Source organism: Arachis stenosperma, chromosome 8 (genome assembly GCF_014773155.1).
Source record: "Arachis stenosperma cultivar V10309 chromosome 8, arast.V10309.gnm1.PFL2, whole genome shotgun sequence".
NCBI classification, from domain to species: Eukaryota; Viridiplantae; Streptophyta; class Magnoliopsida; order Fabales; family Fabaceae; genus Arachis; species Arachis stenosperma.
Genome location: NC_080384.1, coordinates 36,255,896 through 36,275,732, shown reverse-complemented (window position 1 = coordinate 36,275,732; position 19,837 = coordinate 36,255,896). Strand labels below are relative to the sequence as shown.

Here is a 19,837-nt window from a genome sequence, read left to right as displayed (position 1 = left end):
AACGTGATTTAGAAAATTAAAAAAAAAATCAGTTTCTAATCTTTTAATAAATTATATATTTACCCTTTTTAAAAATTTAATTAAATATAATTTAACTATGTTAAGATAGTAACTCAAATTAAAAGCAAATATCCAATTAAGATGTGACACATCATCGAGAAGTAATTTACATATTATTTTAGGGAGGATTGGGTAGAATTCACCAAATAATAATAATAATAATAATAATAATAATAATAATAATAATAATAATAATAATAATAATAATAATAAATTTTTTAAATTGTACATAAAATCTACTAGCTTAACACGGTTTACGAATAAATAACCAAAAATCTAATACATCGAATTTTATCGAATAAAAATCAAACAAAATATAAAAATATAATTAGAAAAAACATTCTTAAAAACATAACATTCATAAATTTAATAATTAAATAATATATAAAAAATTAAGTTGTAGTTAAAATTAAATAAGGACTATTTATTAATTATTAAAAAATTTAAAAAATATATTTTATTACTGAATGATTTAATGATCCAAATATTTTGGAACCATTGAATCCTAAGTTGATTTTTTTATATGATTTAGCATTGTGAGTTATGTTGGGTTATGATGATTAGGGGTGAATTATACTGTTATGACGGCGTTACTTTTAGGAATCTGGGGGGGAAGAAATTGGACCGTCCGATTTCATGCAAAGAGAGAAAGGAACACAAATCGGACGGTCCAATTTGTGTGGGCAGATATTTGATTTGCATGAAATCGGACCCACTGATTTTTGGTTGTCCAATTTTTTAAATCCAAGAGTGCACTAATCAGACCCACCGATTTTTGGGGGAAATTTTTTTTTTATCTGGGAGTGCACCAATTGAACCCAACGATTTGTGATGCGCAAAAAAATTGAAATGATAGGACGCAGTCGGTCTGTCCGATTTGATTGTAACTGCATACATAAACCCAAAAAAAATCACAGAAACCCCATTTCTTTATCGTGTGTCTCATCTCATGTTCTTCCTCTTCTCTCATTCTTTTCCTTCATTCTTGCAGAATAAATTTTAGTGAGATTGAGAGTAGTTAAGTACGTATAGTGTTATGGATGATAGATTTGTGTTAAAAATTTATTGTTACGGGCAGATTTTATTACAAACGTATGAGGGAGTTCAATTTGTGTGTGAAAATTCATTAGATGTTGTTATTCCATTCACATTGTCATTTGAGGAATCAAAAGGTGTGATTTGTGAGAAGATACATTCTCAAATATCTAGAAGAGTATCATGTATTTTGTACAGGTATCCTTTATCTGTGTTTGGTGGGTTCGTTCAATTTCAGACCAAATACGTGACGAATGAAGCGAGTATGCATGAAATGTTTTCAATGTATATGGAAAATCGCCACCAAATGTCGTGCATCGAGTTGTATATTGAGTTCGATCAATCTAAATATCATGTATTTTATACAGGTATCCTTTATCTGTGTTTGGTGGGTTCGTTCAATTTCAGACCAAATATGTGACGAATGAAGCGAGTATGCATGAAATATTTTCAATGTATATGGAAAATCGCCACCAAATGTCGTGCATCGAGTTGTATATTGAGTTCAATCAATCTAAAGTGGACCGTAATATTGAATTGGAAGATTATAATAGTGAAAGCGAGGAGGAATTTGAAAGTAACTATGAGATCGTTGGTCCAGGTGAAGACGAAGATTAAGTTGACGGCGCCATGAACACAGATGTGGCGGAAGTTGCAAATGCACTAGCAAACCCGCATCTGTTTCAGGAGCCTTCTTTTATGCGGACGCGGTCGTTGGATTTGGAGGCTATGCATGCACCGGAGTTTTCTCAATATATGAATGCAGGTACGTAAAGAAAAGTTAGCTTTGTGATACTCTGAATTAGAAGATCAATAAGGTAAGATGAGTAATATATGTGATATGTGGATAGTAATTAGTGACAATAGCATTTTATTATTTTATTAGTTAATAGTTCTTTATTATGAATTATATTTAGTTGTTCTTTACGTAGATAGAATAGTGAAAAAAAACTATTATAATCATACATCGTAAAGTATGTTTATCAATTGTGAGTTGTAATAAATGATTTATTACTGATTACATAATAAATGATTTATTACTTATGATGTATGCAATGCTTCCTGTTGTGGCGGATAGTGAGTTCACGGTGGGGATGGAATTCAGTTCAAGGGAGGCAGTAATCAAGGCAATGAAAGATTATACCATCCGTAGAGGTGTAGACTATCGGGTATATGAGTCGGAACCGACAACATTCTATGCTAAATGTACACAATATGGTTGACGGATGTCTAAAGGAATCACGTCTGGGTCAATGTCTCCAATGCCATAAGCCTGCCAAACAAACTCGACACATCGAAACAGTCAAATGATTACACAACAATTAATTCACTGACCAAGCTAAATTCGGTACTAGTATTTTACAACATACATGTCCTTCTTGTAGATCATCCAACAACCTCCTGTAGTGCGCAAGCAAATTATATCGGTAGGCATAGTTTTTACGATCCCAGTTATCCCACCAGCCGTCAGACAATCCATTAGTTAACTTATTTTGTGAAAAACAAAATAAAATTTATAGAACTTCTTTCAATGCATACTTTAATCAAAATTACCTGTTTGCAATAAAAAACGCTCAGGGATTGCCAGGAGTCGATGCTAGAAATGGTAGCCGGATCCAAGCCCAAGTAAGTAACAGTGTCAGCAGACCGTTTATTTTCTTGCAGTCGACACGAGTTGCCCTACACAATGATCTATACAAGTGTGCCAGGTATGCCGAACCCCAACTAAACTGTATGATCCCACCGAAGTTACGGAGCAAAGGCAGAAATTTCCAATGCACCGCTGCACCCGACTTATCTCCAAACAGAATTGTCCCGAATAACAACATTATGTGACACTTTACATACATCTGAATGTGAACATCATCATTCAACACTATACGATCTTTCAAACCCCTAAACCACGTTAATTTTATAAAGCTTCCTCTACAGTCCGTCTTCCTCGGTGCAACCCTAAACTAGTGCAAGCACTCGGCCTCCAATGCCTCAAAACTACTCATGGTCGGTCTTGTAACCGGAAGACCGTTTGTCGGCAGACCGATAATTATCACCACATCCTCCAAGGTCACGGCACACTCACCAACCAGAAAATGAAATGTGTGAGTCTCAGGCCGCCATCTCTCAATCAGAGCATTAATAATTGCTGACTGACATTGGATAACTCCAATCTGGGAAACATAATAAAATCCAATCTCGCGTAAGTGTGACTCAACAATTTGGTTGTATGGATCTGGTGGCTTTAAGTGATCACATATCAACATCCGTGAACCCTACAATATCACATTTCCGTTATAAGTACCAGTATAATATAACTATATTAACAAAAACACAATTATCCTTACATGTCCATTATAACTAATTACCAGCATAATTGCATTTCAAACATATACAGTAAATCTGTTATACAAAAATCCTTCAATCATATTCATTACCTTATAACAAAAATTAATTAACCTTAACTAACTAACCAGAATAATTTCACAACTGATAAATTATTTATTCGTAGAAATTTTTTTTTCTTTCAACCTCTAATATTATTATTATTATTATTATTATTATTATTATTATTATTATTATTATTATTATTATTATTATTCATAAAACAATATACTAATTTTCCAATTTAGGTTTAGTTATTACTAATTTATTATCTAAATTTTACTAAATTATGTTAAATTCAATTATGAATGATCATAAATAATTTATTAAATTTTTATTATTAAGCATAATAATTTATTAAACTCAATTACTAACTAATACTAATACCAATAACAATATCTAATATGTACAAATCTCATTCTCCTTCTTCATTCATTCACATTCATTCATTCACATTCATTCATTCTTTCATTTCATTTTATTTCATTTTAACCAATAATCATAAAAAAATCCAAATCAACAGTACTATATCATACATACATACATGACTAATCCTTATTTTAATCTTCATTTCTAACCACCTAACAGTAAAATTATACGCATACATGATTAATCTCTACTTAGTGCCATTATAATATATATATATTGCTAATAAAATCTAATATTATCACTATTATTATTATTAAATCAAATTATTAGGATGTCCAAAATAATTAACAATATGAAACTTTAGTTGATTTACTTCTTTGATTTTTGGTCTTCTTAACATTTTCTTTCAATTTTTTCCGAGTTTTGTTGTGGTCCAACAATAGTGAATAATGGAGAGAATGGTAGGGTTGGGGAGCATGAAGTGAGGGGTTTGAGAGTGAAAGAAAGGTCTGCTGAGAGGGGAAAACACTCGTGTTTGGGGTATAGTAGCCAACCAAGGAAGCCATCTGCATAGTGGAAGGAATACGCAAATTGGACCAATCAATTTGTGCACCGTCCGATTTGTGAAATCAGACCATCCGATTTCAATACTCCTAATCGGTCCATTCGATTACTTTTGCACAGTCATCACAGTTCGGTGATACACCATAAACCCCCATATCCCTGCTATATCCCATCATTTCCTCCATATCAAAACTAAAAATCTCTTGAATCCTATACCATTCGCTTCCAATAAGATAACATGTATTTGTGGCCAACTAAGGGATAGTTATAGTATCTTAACTCTATTTTCCAATAAACTATAAAGGTATATATAGAGACATACAAATAAAGAATCATATAATCTAGAATTAAACCACACAATTACGATATTCAAACAACAAATTGGCCAATTTTCTTAGTTAATCTCCACCACCACACCCACCTCCACCACAACCACCACCACCATCTCCGCCGCCGCCATCATCACCTCTATCTCTTCTTCGACGTGGCGTGTTGGAGTCACCATTTTCACCGCAAGAAAATATGGCCATAGATATAATTGAGAGAGAAATGAGGAACACGCCAAACAAATACAAGACCCTTAAGCCTGAAGCTATCTTGACCTCTTCAGCATGATCACGGCCCCCTTGTAAGGTAAGGAAGTGGTTTCCCATTTTTCGTTATACCCAAAATCACTAGGCCAAATTCTCTTATTTATAGTCTTCATGAGTTCTTACTTATATTAAAAATTTTATTTATACGTTAAAATTGATCATTAAAATTAATTATTATATAAATAAATAAATATTATTTAATTTATTTTTAATAAATATTTTATATTTTAATATATATTTTATATTAATAATTAATTTTAATGATTGATTTTGACCATAACTAATATAATTATATACATATACGTATGTATGTATTTGAGTTTCCCGAATAGTTATCCTCTGCCATGGTCAGATTAACCAAAATCTTCTAAGAAATAATATCGTAGCCTTAAACGTTTCATTCATTAAAAGATTAATAGATAAGTAAACAAATGGACAGATGGCAGGTTTCGTGGTGCATAGGAGTTTCTCTTCAAAAGGAAAAACTTATAATAGAAAAGTAAACATCTTCTACTTATTTAATAATAATTAGAAATTACCCTTGAAAACATTTGGAGAAAAAGAAAACCTAGAAATGAGGTCAAACTTAGAACTCAACTCAAATAAAACTGCGAAAGATTAATCACTAAATTATAGGAATCAATCGTCATAGAAAAGTTAACAATTGCTCATAGAGTTAAATCTTAATTTTTGGTTTTTGAAATTTAGTCTATATTTAAAATGATCTCTACAATTTTATTGGCCCCAATTAAAACTCTTTTATAATTATTACTCCAACTTGACTCTTCGATCATCTCTATCACCAGAATATTGTGGACATTATTTAAACGACGGCGTATTAATTTCGCGCCCAAACCCTTTGAAAACCGTAAGGGTTTTCTTGATATTTGGCAACTTATGATCGTTGTAACGGAAAAAAAAAAAAATTTAACCCACAAAAAACTGAAACAACGTAGTTTTCAAAAGGTTTGGACGCGAAATCAATGTGCCGTTATTTACGTAGTGTCCATCGTATCATACAATTGCATCAAATCAGTATTCTAGTGACGGAAATGATCTCAAAAATAAATTAGAGTCACAATTATAAATTTAAAAATTTTAATTGGGATCAACCAAATTGTGAAAATTATTCTAAGCATTGGACTAAGTAATATAATGTTTGTTATTATATTTTTTTACTAGAAGTTGACAAAACTACCACAAAGATTATATCACTAACAAAAAAAGTTTAATTTCTATATCCTAACTAAATAAAAAAATTATATTATTTGACTTATAATTTTAGTTAGTTATTAGTCTATTGATATAGAACTTTCTTCACATATTTATATTTATTATTTAATCGGGTGTAGCTTGCTAACTTGGTTAAACCGAAACTTGATGCAATTAACAAATGCCACGAAAACTTTGCCCAATTGTCCTAAACTCCTAATCAATGTAATATATACTGACTAATATTATGTGGATTATTTTTATGTATATATTTTTTATGGTAAAAATTCAGATGAAGCCGACTTTATATGAAGTTGATACCTTAGAGTCGTTAGATGAAAATTTAATTAAATTAGTTAAATCACCTAACGGCTCTCAAATATCAACTTCACATAAAATCAACTGTACTTGAGTTTTTACTATTTTTTATATTCATTATTTTTAGTATTAAAAATAATTGAAAATATGAAAAATAATTTTTTATAATAGAAAATAAAATTTTGGAAAAATATACAAAAAAATATAAATTATGATAAAAATTTAGGTAAAATTAACTTCACGTAAAATTAATATTTAAAAATCATAAAATAAATTGACTGATTTAATTAAATTTTTATCTAACGACTTTTAAATATTAACTCCACGTCAAGTTGAATCCACCTCAATTTTCACCGCAAATCATTGTTTTTCTAAACTAAACTAACTTAGCGTGAACAAAAAGGGACAACACGGACAGATATTATTTTATAACTTTGGTCAAAAGTCAAAGGCAGACCAAATGAACAAGCTGATCTGATCCTAACAACGTTGTATGCATGGGCCTTAAAACTTAACAGGCCTTTAACTCAAACATCCAAGTCCAAAAATAAATATTGAATAAATGAAAGCAAATTCATGGGAAATAAAAAACCACCCGGTTCCTAACTATTTTACTAAAAAAAATAATTATTTGTGTGTTATTTAAATAAATAAAAAATAAAAAAAATATTTTTTTATTTAAATAAATAAAAAATAAAAAAAATCATAATAATATAAAATTATATTAATACTCTTATCATAAAATAAAATATAAATATTATAAAATATTATAATTTTATATATTTAATTTAAATTATTTATTTAATACATACAATATTTAAATATTAATTTATATTATAATAATATATTAAAACTAAATTTATATTAATAATTGTTAATAATAATATTACTAAGAATAGTATTGAAAATATAAAAAATATAGCTTTTTCTTCTTGTTTTCTTGCTTGTGATGGAAAAAAAATGTTTTTAATGGACTCACACACAAATAATTTTTTTTTGATAATTAAATAAAAAAATATTATTTTTTATTTATTTTTTATTTATTTATTTATTTTTTATTCATTTTCTCACCAACCAAATATAGCATAAATGATTGTCTGTCGTTTATCAAAAATAAAATGTCATTGTGACCCTGTCTATTGAGTTTATTGGACATCTTGACCCTTTTATTAAACTCTTCGTCAACAGGACGGATCCAGAAGTTTTAATATGGAGGGGCCGAATTTTAGATAATTTTTTTCTTTCCATAAAGATAATTAACATATAGTTATTAGAGTTAGTTTTTAAAAGATTTATCAAAATATATATAATTATAATTTTTTCACAATTTTATTTTTAATATGATAATTACATAAAAGAAATATAACAATATCAATAATACATTATAAAATTATAAAATACCAATAATTTATAACGTGTTTAGTTAACAATTATCACATATCTTATTAATTAAAATTAATTCTTTCAAAAATTTTAAAAAATTTAAAAATAAATTATAAATTATTAATTACTTGAAAGACACAAACTCTTATACTCTTATAAAATACAAGATATAAGATATCTTTATAGAATTTTTTCTTTTAACAACGTAAATTTAGAAAAAAATTGAGTATTTTTTACAAGAAAATAATATCTAAAGTACATAATGTGATTACCAAAATATAACTACGTAAGTCATTATTAATATAATAATATAAATGCTAAATATATTAATATAAAAAATAAATAATTTTTTTAAAAATAAATATAGAGATTATTATATAAAAATTAATTTGAAAAGTACAAAAATTTGAGAGTATGATATTAAATTAGTTAAGTAAAAAATATTAGTGAATTAAACAATTAAGACATAAATCCATTACGTAATGAAAAATAATACATATAAAACTATTAAATTATATAATATTTTTTATTTTTTAAACACATATATAAATTTAATTTCTTAAAATTTTGGGGGTTGTCGAGGCCATTACTCGCCCCTCTCTAAGTCCGTCCCTGTCAACAGATAACGACACAAGCTTAAATGTGATATTACTTGCTATAATTTGTTAAAGAGAGATTATCTCCTACAGGTTTAGTTATTTACTTAATAAATTAATAGGGATTTAATTGTTCCCTTTTTTCCAAATAATAATTTCAAGTAGTGTTTAACAAATTACTTAATAAACCCACTAGTAATGCGCTCCTTGGACAACTGTGACAAATGGTAAATATCTTATCTGTGCACAGAGCAATATCAGAAGTTCAAAACAAGTGTTACAAAATGTAGACAATCTCTTTCGACTAAAATATCATATTAACCAGGAAGTGAGTATGTATACAACAAATTTTTGAAGTGTGTGTGATTAATTATTAATCATTATAATAGTCCTTTAACAATAATATGATAATCATAGTCTATTTTCATTAGTTTCAAGTGCCAATTAACAATGTACACGCTCTATAATCAGCTCTATTTTCTTAGTAAAATTGTATAACGATAGATACACTTAATATGCATAAGTTCACCTCCGATAAGGTAGCTTCCATTGTGAAGAAAGAACAAATGACCAAATTTTTTGTTATTTAGTTTGTCAAGTGTAGATTAAGGATTGGGTGAATTTCACAAGGATTGTGTTGGCAGATGATAGGGAACTGAATAAATAGACATAAAAGAATATGAAGATAAAACCAAAACAATTAAAGAACTTACGTTCCAGTGATAAAAACATTCTTTGATCTATGTAACCAACACCATCAAGGGAGAAAATAACTTGATTGTTTCTGTTATCTGTAGGACACATGAATTCTAGTTACTTGAGATCCTTGCATAATATAATCAATAAATATCGGACTATAGTTTTATCTAATGAGTAGCCTGTAGTGGAAAGACACAATAGACAAATGAAAAAACAATTCATGACAAAAAAAAAGGAACAATTTAAAAGTTGATACTTACTTGAAAGAAAAAAAAAAAAAAGAACTGATACTCATCTCACAATTTCTTTCTTATTGGTAGAAACATAATGTAAACATGATATTGCTCGTCTTACAATCAATGGAATCACAACACGACAACAGTGAACAAATAAAACACCTATTTTTTGTACACTAATCCCCTCAAACATTAAATTTTAATCTACCATAAGAACAAAATAAATCATGCAATTGCAACGCATTCCTATGATCCCATTCATTTGGTTCTAGAGCATTGCTAGTAGGTGACACTATCTGAAATTGTTATTTAGAAAAATGGGATAATTAAACTCCTATGAATTTATTAAATAAATTATACATTGGCAAGTAACATTATACGTAAAATTGTATCGTTATCTGAGAATTTAACAAAAAGAGCAAGATGTCCAACGGACTTAATTGACAGAGGCGCAATGGCATTTTGCTTTCGGTAAGGAGCGAATAGTCATTGTCAAATAATTAGGGGTTAGGATGAAGTTTTATTCAAAAAAACAAAAGAAACATCATATCCAAAATAAATTGAATCAAATTATTTTATTAAAGATTAAAATTTACTTACAGTTATTTTTAACTGAAATTAATAATTAAGAATCAATATATAATAATTTAGTCAAATTTTGTTGTCAATTTAAAGACTGCAAGTAATTCGTAAACAAAAAAAAAAATAAGAGACATGTTGATATCTAACAGATTTAAGGGTATAAACTGCAGAATTCTGTATGTGCAGTTCATGAAGAAAACAGAGAAGTAGAATTAAGCAACTCAGTTAGAAGAAGAAGAAGATATTATGAATTTATAATAGTAATATAACAATTGTAATAAAGCCTAATAATTTATCTACTTTTGATTTTGTATACATGCCATTACAACAAAGAGTTAATTAAACTCACATTGCTCTAGCCACCACCGAAGCCACCACCACCTCCGCCGCCGCCACCATCTGCACCACCACCGTCTCCGCCAAGTCCACTAAGGCCAGATCTTCCGCCTCTGCGGCGGCGGGGATCGTCATCATCATCACCACAGGAAAATATTACCATGGATATGATCCAAAGCGAGAGAAAGAACATTCCCAATAGAGATAAGGCTCCTCCAGAATTGTGCGTACCATCAACAATTTCGACCAATTCTCTGCTCATCTTTCAGTGATCCAAATCCAACCTTCTCTTGCAGAATTTTCCAGATCTTGATGCGTCCTCGATAACCACAAAGTTTGCTTAGCTACCATTTCCTACGTCAAAAAGGCCATACTCCGTTTTAATAATAAGAATTATTTGTATGTTAATTAATTAATTATATTCCCTGCTTCCTTCCATCAAATTTTAAATAAATTTGTTGCCTTTACATAGATGGAGCGGCGAATCTTAAGGAAAACTTTAATATATAATGTGTTTCAATTGTTTTTAACTATTAATCTTAATTATAAAAAAATATATTATAAGATATATAATTAATATTAACTATAAAAATTTATTGAAATACTAGTGTATTAGTATACTTAAAAATTTTCTAATCTTATATCTTTTATAGTATACATTTTCATAATAAAAATGATTAAAATAATAAAAATAAAAAATATACTTTTTATAATAATCAAAATCGTCTTTAAAATATTACTCATTTTATAAATTGATCTCCAAAAAAAATTTAATTAAATTTATTTTTTAAAGATTTTAAATTAGTCACATCAATTTTTTTGTCTATCACTTACATACCTTCTCTGAATTTAGAATTAATTTGATATAATTTCATAAATTTATGTTAGAAGTCAATTAAGATCGTAAGTGTATTTTGTGCTATCACTTAATATACTATACATAGTTGTAAAAATCGGATCGGACCGACCGGTTCGCCAGAAAACCGGTGAACCGGACCCTATACCGGTCCGGTCCAGTGATTGAACCGAACAAAGAATTGACCCGGTTAAAACCGGTGCAAACCGATCAAAATCGGTGAAGTGGTTTGACCGAACCGTTTGGGAGAAAATATTTCTAAAATGCTTGAGGTAGTAGTTTGACCGAACCGTTTGGGAGAAAATATTTCTAAAATGCTTGAGGTAGGGTTCAAACCCCTGTCCTCAAGGAAACCAAAAAATTCCACAACCACCAGACTACTATATTTTCTATTAAAATTTATGCAAATTATAATACATATAGATATTTTTCATCAAATAGTTTAATTTTATTTAATTTATTTTAATTTTAATTATAAACCCACTCATTCTTAAATTAATTATATTTTTGTTTAACAATAATTATAAACTCATTTATTTTTTTATAATTGTATAATATCTATTAATATTATTTTTTAATAAATACTTGTAGTATATAATAGTATAAAAGATATAAAATAATTAATAAATTATTAAAATTTAAAAATAATAGTTATTTTAATATAAAAACAAATTAAAAATATTGATGATAGAGTAAAAATAATAAAATATTTATTGTTCATGTTCAATATTGTTTTAAAATAACTTGATATTTTAAAATGTTAGTAAAAATATTTATTTTAAAATTTAATTTTAAACTTTTGACTATTTTTTATTTTTTATTTACATAGGACCGAGTCAACCGGTTCAACCAGTAACCCAACGGTTGAACCAGTGACTCCGTGACCCAATGACCTGACCGGTTCGATCACCGTTCGGTTCTGACAACTATGATACTATATCAGCAAATTGTGACAAAATGACGAAATGATTCATATGACCAACTTAAAATTTTTGAAGTCTAATTTAGAGAACAAGTAATCTTTTAGGATAAATTTAATCATTTATTTCATAAGTAAATATAAAATAATGCAAGTATTATTTTTGTATATATATTTAGTCTAATAAAACTTGTATTTATTTTTTTAACCAATTTGAGTGAATAGAGTAATCAACTTATTTGTAAGTTTAAACAAGTGTGAATTTAAATCTCATGTTGTGTATATATCAATCATTATCCAGCAATTAATCCTTGACAAAATTTTAAACCTGTAGTAGATTAATTCTTCTCTATGAATAAGAGAGATACCCTTAAAAAAACTTGGACGATTATTTTAATTTTGTTTATAATTGATCAAATTTAAAACTATATAAAGATAATATAGTATTAAAAAGAATATTGTAGAGCTGGATTGGGTAGATAACTAACCTAAAAGTAGCCACAAAGGTGTTTTGGTATTCAATGTATGATTGTGTGAGGCAACATATCTAGGATTGAGGATTTAGATGCTAACATTTGGCGGTGAATGGAGCACTCTTTGTAACGTGTTACAACTTTTTCTTTTTTCCTTTTCTCTCCAAAATGGGCGATGAATCATGGGAACCACGTTGCAATGTTATGAGGAAGTAGAATCCATCAAACTATATACATATATAGGCAACTTTTGTCTCAACCAATCAAGGGTAAATGAAAGAATCCATTATAATATTTAAAACTATGAATTAATTTGGAAGAAACAATGGCCTTTTGGCTTGATCATGTTAAAGATTGATGTAATTTACAATGACAATCATTTTCTGTGTTATTGGAACAATTTGTTTCATTTACAATGTACAAAAAGTAACCATGTTCTATTGTTTTTTACAGTTGAGATGTGAAAGAAACTCATATTACTGATGCAAAAATCAGATTTTACCATGATGTTCAAAAGCTTCTGGAATGCTTGTCAGTAGTTCCTGAGAGAAAAGAAGGACTGAATATTAGCAAAGTTTAGAAATTAACATATAATGCTTGTAAAATAATTAACACAAACTATGCATAATTACCAATTTGTTTGCTTTTTATTTGGTTAATTATAGTTTGAAATAGATATTATAAGTTACTGAAAAATTACCTTAGGGAGCCTCTGATGTCCATGATGTACATTAGAGGATTTAACAATTGTTTCCCACTTAGGATACATTGATGAAGCTGTCTTATGAGTTTGACTTCTTGCACAAGTGTTTGTAGCAATGTTGTTTGTTCTTGATTGCAAGTTGCTTGTGGAAATTGTAGGTAGAGTGCGCTTAAGCCAAGACTCTGATGGAGCTTTCAGTGAAGGAAGTTCAAGTGAAACCTGCATATAGCTTGAATCATCATCATCATCTGTTTCTTTTTGGCCTAACTGAATAACACATTGGCCTTCTAAGTCAATTTTCCCATCTTCTCCAACTTTGGTAGCAACTTCTGTTGAGTTCAACTTCTTGGAATGTTTTGTCATTTCTATTATGTTCATATCACTACTAGAATTTTTAGAACTATCTTCTTTGTGGATGGTTTGATTCTTTACTTCAGAAGAGATTGAACTTGAATGTGACTTAACCTTGCGCACAGAATCAACATATAGAGTTTTCTCAACCACAGGGATCTCACTGGTTGATGATGGCTTATTGCAGCCTCTACTATGATGAGGATCAGTTCCATGTTTACATTTCTCAGAAACACACAAGATGTCTTTTACTTCTGTGAAACCAGGTTGAGAATCCAATGGCTTTTTCCAAGGAAAAGAAGTTTTAGCATGCTGCAAGAATAAGAAAAGTGAAAAATCAAGAATTGAAAGAAAAGCTGATAGTAGAAAGTTAGAAACAAATTAGTACCTCCTTTGTAGTTTCACAATGGGAAGTAACTGATCTTGCTTGCATTCCATGAACTGCAGAACTTTGAGTCTTATCCTCATTTCTTGATCCTCCAATTGGACTAAGAAGACATAGCTTAGGAAACAATCCACAACCAGTGGCCGTGAAGTTTTCGGCTCCATTGCAGTCTCCGGTTTTATCTTCGCCATAACGAGGCAGAGCTTTAGGCCTATGCTGACTAAGAGGCAGGGAAATTTCTGGTCTCAAAACTTTCTTAATCTCTTTTCGTTGTTGTTCTTGTCCTACAATTGTCTTCCTGAAGGATGATGCATATGGCTGTGTTCCGGATGTCAAGGCCTTTGCTGCCGGCAAGAACCTGTCGATTATGAAATCGCGATTGCTGGACAATGATGATAAGCTTCTAGATTGTTCCAGGACCTCTTGATCATCAAAAACACTAGTAGTGCTCATGAAGAATGATTCAGTCCTTGAAAGTGTCTCAAGAGCATCTACAAAATTCTCATCATCTGAATCAGAACCTGCTACCTTTTCCTTTTCCTTAACTTCCTCTTTATCCGAAATCCTTACAGAATCAGAAACATTATTGCTTCCACAAGTCGAAACTGCATCAAAACATTGCTTCCTATTTACCTTTGAAACCTTCCCTGGTGGAGGATTTGGAGTGATTAGACCATGTTTTTGTGAATTGCTCTGTTCTTTTGGTTTTCCAGGAGCTTTTTCCCACACAAATGGAACAGCACCTGCAGTTCTAACTGGACCTGACTTTAAATCTGATTTGTATGAAGGTGGAGAGGGTAATCTTGTTGATGAATTGCTATCTCTCTTGCTTCTTTTTGAGGACTTTGTCGATGAGTATCGCCGCACCGATAGAAGTGGCTGGCTAAGGTTTAACTGTTTTTCTTCCATTAGATCTTTGAGTAACATGTAGTGTTAGTTTCTGCAGAACTCAGAAATCAAATGTAATTTGAAAATCAAACTAGGCATTTCCCAGCAGCATGTAACAAATTTATCAAGAAAATTAAAATGATATTATGTTTTGGTTATAGAAGAATTCACATTATATCATTCATCTTTGTAAATTGGTGCTATAAGAAAATTGAAAACAATATGGAATTGAAATTGGAAAAAGAAAGGACAAAAGACAAAGGAACAGTTCCAAGAAAAAGAAGCTGCAGAATTTCAAGATTTTGGTCTTGTATGAGAATCAGAATCAAAGCAAAGCATCAAAGAAATGCAAATTGCAGTTCTAATTGAGCCAAGACTATAGAACTTCATTGGACAAGAATTGTTACCAAGAAAATTCTGAATGCAGCATTGCAATTTAGAACCTAGAAGCATTCTCTCATTCCAAATAGAAACATGTGTTTCTTCTTATAGATTCCTTAATGTACAATCATCATCATCATCATTTTACCAAAGCAAGAAACACCAACTAACACACTAACACAGAAAAAGTGAAAGAAAGAAAGAAAGAAAGAAAGAGAGTTTTAAGGGAAAGAACCTTTTGAAAACCTCACTGCTTTTTCTTCTTCCTTTGGAAAAGGCTAACCCTGAAGCAGTGTCGAAATTTTGGTGTCATGCATAAGAGAGCACCAGAGAAATGAAGGCAAAGAGATTAAGAAAGAAAAGAAAGGAATTTTTTGTTTTTTTAGAATAAACTATTTTGTACGCTTGTGTTTATAATACCATATACTTGGTTGGTTTCACAGGTAAATGCATAATAATGGTTCCTTTTTATTCAATTCAGCATTGAATTCTTGTGTGCAGATCAAAATAACAGAATGTAACTTATGTATAAGCACATTATGTTCTGATTAGTTTTAGCTAGGTGCCACGTGGCGTGTGGGATCGTGTAACAATGAAGGTGAAGAAATCATGGTACAGAGTACAGACAAATTAAGTGATTGTAATAATGATATACTATATGGTCCAAGACTATGGATGAAATTAAAATTTGTTGCACAGGGCCAAAGGAAAAGACCAAACGTGTTTTACGTGTTAGGTCACTTAAGTAGTTTGTATATACAAGATATGATCTTGTCCATTTCTTTATTTCTTTTTTAATTTCTTGCTAATAAAATTAGGAATATGCTAAATCAAAACTTGAAGGATTATTTTAAAACATTCCTTGTTAATATTGATATTTGATGTATGTTATACTTAAGTGAAAATACAAATTTATAGTGAGAGTAATTATAGTTTAGGCCTCTTATAGGGAAAAAAATAATTATGATTTATATCTGTGCTTGGATACTATCGGAATATTTGCAGAGTAACAGGAAGGAATAAATTCACTTTTTTTTTTACTAAATATAGGAGACTCGAATTCACAACCTCTTAATTGAATATGAGAAGACTATGTCATTTGAGCTATTACTCATTAGCAGGAATAAATTCTCCTTGTATGTACTGAAGGGAGATTATATATAGTTATAATTATTCTCCCAAAATGAGAAGGATATTGTTGACATTACCAAAACAATTAATTTAAGAAAAGAACATCGCCATGGTGATTAGATTATAATTGTATAATACTTCTTATTTATGGCCATGGTGATATTGATGAAAGTTTTTATTTAAAAAAAAAAGTTTTAGTTGGCACTTTTTTCCATTGATGAGAATTTTTTTATTTTAAATGATTTTTGAATTAAAAATTTTAGTATTAATAAAAGGCTCATCCTTAAACGCTCCTTGCTAAGTATGGAGTGCTGCACACCTTGTGAATTTGTTAAATCTAAACTCTTCATTTATTATATTTTATTTGAATGGTCTGGATTTAAAAAAATAACCTGTTAATCAGGTTAATTATTTTTTTTACAAATTTTAGATTTTTTTGGCAAGTCTCAGATATTGGGATGAAATTCAAAATAAAAAATTAGTATATAAATATTAAAAATAATATGTCTGTACAAAAAAAAAAGTTATTGGACTTTAGAATTAAAATAAATAATACATAAAAAATAAGTTAAAAATTCATGTACTAAATCCAAAAAAAAGATATATTAGAATCTTAAAAAAAATAATATTAAATATATATTATGTATAATATTAAAATTTAAATAAATTTTGTTTTGTGTGAAATAAAATATAAATAAATATAAACACAATGATAAAAAAAATTTGTGTTATATATATAATATTAAAATTTAAATAAATTTGTTTATGTGAAATAAAATTATAATATTAAATATAAATACAATGATAAAAAATTTTGTATTATATATATATAATTTATTTTGTGTGAAAACAAAAATTAAACATTAAATATGAATAGAATGATAAAAGATTTAGTACTATATAAATTTAATTAAAAAAAATATTATACAAGGTAAAAAGCAAACAACATATAATAATTTTATTTTGTGCGAAAAAAAATGTAAAAAATATTTATATAATTTTTTATTAACAATTTTTTATTAAATATGTTATTTTACTATATTATAATATATTATTTGGAATAATTATTATTAGTTAATATATTATTTAAAAAAAATTTAAAATTTATTATTTTGTATTAAGAATATTATTAAAAATATATTATTATTTTTTCTTAAATAACATTTTCTTTCTTTGGTGTTAATATAAAACAAAATTTTTGTGTAATTGCTTCTACTCAATAAATATTATATTCATTATTTTTATATTGCATGTAAAATAAATAATTAATGTTTAAAAAAGTTAATAAAGGAAAGAAGTATTTTTTTACCAATTCTTAAGTGAATATAAAGAGATTATGTCATTGAACTATAATTCGTTGGCAAAGAAAGAAATACTCTTAATTATATTAAATAGAATAATTATTATTAGGCTCATTTTTATACAAATAAAATTTTTTCTTAGTTTTATATATGTAATATTTTATACCAATTGTCCAATTAGCTTCAGAATTTAATTATTTTTTGAATAAATTAAGAAAAAAATAATACAAATAATTGTTTAAATATAATTCTATTACGTACACGTTGAGGTTAATTTGAAATAAAAGATAATGGACTTGTTGTAACTGCCATGTATTTTGTGCTTTGACTGCGTCGTCATCTGAGAATCATGCGCCTTCATAGAAACCGGGGTTCTTCTACAGAATTCGTTTTGCGTTTGGAGTTAGCTAACCAGCAGTGGCGACAGACATGCGTCTTCCTTTTCTATGGCAGCAATTTTTCGGACTTTGATGGTCATTTATGGTAGAAGTGGAATAGGGTGGGTTCAAGAGCGTCAAAATCTATAGCTAACTAAAACGATAGTGGAAGCACCTGCCAGCAAACAAAACAGTGAAAATATTTGAAGACATCACATCGATAATAATAGAGTAACAGAGGAATTAGTTTTTTTTGTTAGTGCTGGTTTGTTTGTTCAGCCCATGACAAAAAAAATAATAACAATAATAAATAAATTAAATTTACCTGATAACCTTTGATAGTAGGTTAACTTTTAATGAGTGCTGCACTCCCTACTTTATCTGGAGTGCACTAGCTTTCGCCTTAATAAAAAGAGTCAACCAACTAATTTTTTGTTATTTAATATTGTAATTAAAGGTTAATTCTCTGTCTTTAATTATTATATTTTTTTCAGATTATTCTATTATTATTTATTACTCTCATTAGATATGCAATTCAATTTTGGATATTACATTTCATCTAGCTTGCTAGCAGACTAGTTTCTCTGGTCCCCTAAATAAACCTAGGTTGGAAGAAGAAATGAAAAAATGAAAATAAATAAATAAATAAACGATATCGTTGTTGTAAAAATCAGACCAATCCATCAATCGAACCGAAATATCCGGGCTACCAAACCGGACCAAGCGGCAATAGGAATATATGGCTCTAAAAACTGGAATGGACTGGCCGGTTGAACCGGTCCAACCGTGAATTGAACTCTGATACAATTCGATCCATTGCCAAAATCCACTCTATTCAAAATCGTTTTTGAATCGTTGAACCGGCTGATTAGACCGAACCGAAATCCAGTCAGTTCTAATAAAACGTCGCCGTTTAAGGTTCTATGCCTAGAGATAAAAAAAATCATCTTCCTCCTCGAGCCATTTCTGATTTTTTCAGTTCCTCAGACTCTCTCAACTCTCAACCCTAGGTTATAGCCTTCGCCACCGCCGTAAGGAGAGACTCAGCGTCGCCGCCGTCCATTGTGCTCAGGGGCCACTGCCGCAGGGAGTGAGAAACTGTCATCGTTCGCTGCATTGTGGTCGTGCTCCAAGTCTCCCCCTGTTCACTCTCACGGTCTCACCAATCGCAGCTTCTTCTTTGAGCTCGGTGTCCGACGTTGTGTTCTTCTACTCAGCCCCACTTCATATGGCTTTCCGTGGTGGCTCCATGGACTGTGGCAACTAAGAAGATTATAGCTGCTGCAGAAACTATTAGAAGCACCAAAACCCCAACAACTAATGCTACATTGCTACTACAGGAATAGGTACATTGCTTTTCTTCTTCTCAATTGTTTCGATGTGTTGGTTGCATGATGGTGTAGAACTACATAGGTATAGATTTTGCCCCACAATAGCATTTTCAGATTAAAATAAAATGATTAAAATTAGATCAAGAATTAAGAATATCTTTGATTACTGGTCATTAGAAACTTTAGACTTTGGATTTTTGATTATTTGCCATAGTTCTGAAAACCGAACCGGATCGGCCGGTTCAACCAGATTAACTAAAATCGATCACTAGACCGGTTCGGTTAGCCTTATAAACTGTTTCGTAAAAAACCGATCAAAATCGGCCGAATCGACGGTTAACTGGTAAACCGCTTAAACCGGCCGGTTTTTTAAAGGATT

The 19,837-nt window shown here is 29.4% G+C and overlaps 1 protein-coding gene and 1 long non-coding RNA gene across 3 annotated transcripts; both read right to left on the bottom strand.

Moving 5' to 3' along the window:
* Positions 1 to 2,151: 2,151 nt before the first annotated feature.
* LOC130946332 (uncharacterized) lies at positions 2,152 to 10,582 on the bottom strand. Its single transcript, XR_009072263.1, has 5 exons — positions 10,376 to 10,582; positions 9,223 to 9,300; positions 2,650 to 3,365; positions 2,466 to 2,496; positions 2,152 to 2,368 (listed from the first exon to the last, which is right to left on the bottom strand). It is a non-coding gene; the product is annotated as an uncharacterized LOC130946332 (long non-coding RNA).
* Positions 10,583 to 12,946: 2,364 nt separating this feature from the next.
* LOC130946330 (uncharacterized) lies at positions 12,947 to 15,608 on the bottom strand. Of its 2 annotated transcripts, none has more exons than XM_057875025.1 (4): positions 15,554 to 15,608; positions 14,053 to 14,989; positions 13,311 to 13,976; positions 12,947 to 13,152 (listed from the first exon to the last, which is right to left on the bottom strand). In XM_057875025.1, the coding sequence occupies exons 2-4, from the start codon at positions 14,974 to 14,976 to the stop codon at positions 13,102 to 13,104; spliced, it is 1,641 nt and encodes a 546-aa protein (XP_057731008.1). In that variant the 5' UTR covers positions 14,977 to 14,989; positions 15,554 to 15,608; the 3' UTR covers positions 12,947 to 13,101. The 2 variants fall into 2 exon arrangements, with proteins under 2 accessions (XP_057731008.1, XP_057731009.1); XM_057875026.1 differs by having other exon boundaries at positions 14,053 to 14,963; positions 15,554 to 15,589.
* Positions 15,609 to 19,837: the final 4,229 nt, after the last annotated feature.

What these genes read in the sequence shown, in the direction of transcription:
- LOC130946330 (XM_057875025.1), bottom strand. Translation starts at nt 14,976, where the DNA reads ATGTTACTCAAAGATCTAATGGAAGAAAAACAGTTAAACCTTAGCCAG. An exon ending in ATTGTGAAACTACAAAGGAG is followed by an intron (nt 13,977 to 14,052) that starts GTACTAATTTGT and finishes TTATTCTTGCAG; the next exon opens with CATGCTAAAACTTCTTTTCC. An exon ending in GACATCAGAGGCTCCCTAAG is followed by an intron (nt 13,153 to 13,310) that starts GTAATTTTTCAG and finishes CTTTTCTCTCAG; the next exon opens with GAACTACTGACAAGCATTCC.